This window comes from Austrofundulus limnaeus, unplaced genomic scaffold (assembly GCF_001266775.1).
Source record: "Austrofundulus limnaeus strain Quisiro unplaced genomic scaffold, Austrofundulus_limnaeus-1.0 Scaffold1753, whole genome shotgun sequence".
NCBI lineage: Eukaryota > Metazoa > Chordata > Actinopteri > Cyprinodontiformes > Rivulidae > Austrofundulus > Austrofundulus limnaeus.
Window position 1 is genome coordinate 39824 of NW_013954155.1, and position 1215 is coordinate 41038.

Sequence of the window (1215 nt, forward strand, 5' to 3'; positions counted from 1 at the left end):
GGGCGGTGATGCGTTCACTGACTCTGCTGTTAATGCATTTTAAACACACATGGCAGGAATGTAGTTTTCATGCACACAAACTACACACAAGCTTTAAAGTTGTGTTAAAGTTGTGTAAGCTAACAAACATCCGGTCGGTAGCACTGACTTCAGGTGGGACATGCAGGTAACGGACAGGTGGTCCTGCTCGGAGTACCTTGGACATCAAGGCCTTCGTTCTGGCGCCATCTTCTTGAAGCCCGTGAAACCCAAACAGAGAGCTGAGAACAGGACACAGGCGGTTCCGTGTTACTGACGGGACCATGATGGAGGTTCTGGACATGGTACAATGACAGAAACAACTGGACCACATGCTCACACACTAACTGACCTGTCCGTTGAAGCTAACAGCTCCTTGTCTCGCGCTGTTAGCTGCGGTGAGTCCTCTTCGGTTTCACTGGCTTTTCTCGACGCCATTTTCTCTCCGTCATCACCAGCAGCAGCGGTGCCGAGGCTCCGGGCAGCGGCGGCCGCGGGGAGCGACACTCCGCACGGCTTCATGGAGGGACMGAGGGGGACCGAGTGAGTCCAGCAGGACCACCTAGGTCCAGGATGAAAACAGGGCGGAGGTATGATTCCTGCCAGACCCTCACGGAAATGATCCTGTTAACTCTCCTCGCGCGCTCGTCATTGTCCGTGAAAACAAAGCGTGTGTTCCGGTCCCGGTCGGTCCCGGTTCCTGCATGGACCTGGTTCGATGTGGGTTTGTTGTTGTTTCAGTGGGTTGTAAACTTCAACAGCAGCGCCTCTAACTTGTTGTGTGTCACACAGCCAGGCGCACGCCGCCAACGTGACCACGCCCCTTTGCTCARTCCCACCAATCAGCGTCAAGGATCTCTGATCACATGACAGCGTTCAGTTGATGGAATACGAACACGCGCACGTACACATCAAAATGTGCTCTAAGGCCCGCCCTCTTTCCTCTGATTGGTTACTCACACTGTGTTATGATTACAGAACTGAAGACTATTGGTTCAAAAGAAACGTCACTTTTATTAAGATTATAAGCTTTAAAACATACTGAAACCATCTTAATAAAATAAGAGATCATTACTTAAAATAACATTTGTAAACATATTAGAGTTTATTTAGTTCAATCATGAATGAATGAGTACAAAACAGCAAGTCATCCAATACTAAAAATTCAATAATGTAAAAAAATGAATACAATAAAAT

At 48.1% G+C, this 1215-nt stretch overlaps 1 protein-coding gene across 1 annotated transcript in view; it reads right to left on the bottom strand.

Annotated features, from left to right (window-relative positions):
- LOC106536281 (lysine-specific demethylase 6A) overlaps window positions 1-856 on the bottom strand; it is a 28583-nt gene extending 27727 nt beyond the window's left edge. Inside the window, exons 1-2 of the mRNA XM_014033489.1 lie at window positions 371-856; window positions 149-260 (exon numbers count right to left, since the gene is read on the bottom strand). Coding sequence (XP_013888943.1) covers window positions 149-260; window positions 371-540 — 282 coding nt within the window. The 5' untranslated portion in view covers window positions 541-856. The remainder of the gene's footprint in view (window positions 1-148; window positions 261-370) is intronic.
- Window positions 857-1215: the final 359 nt, after the last annotated feature.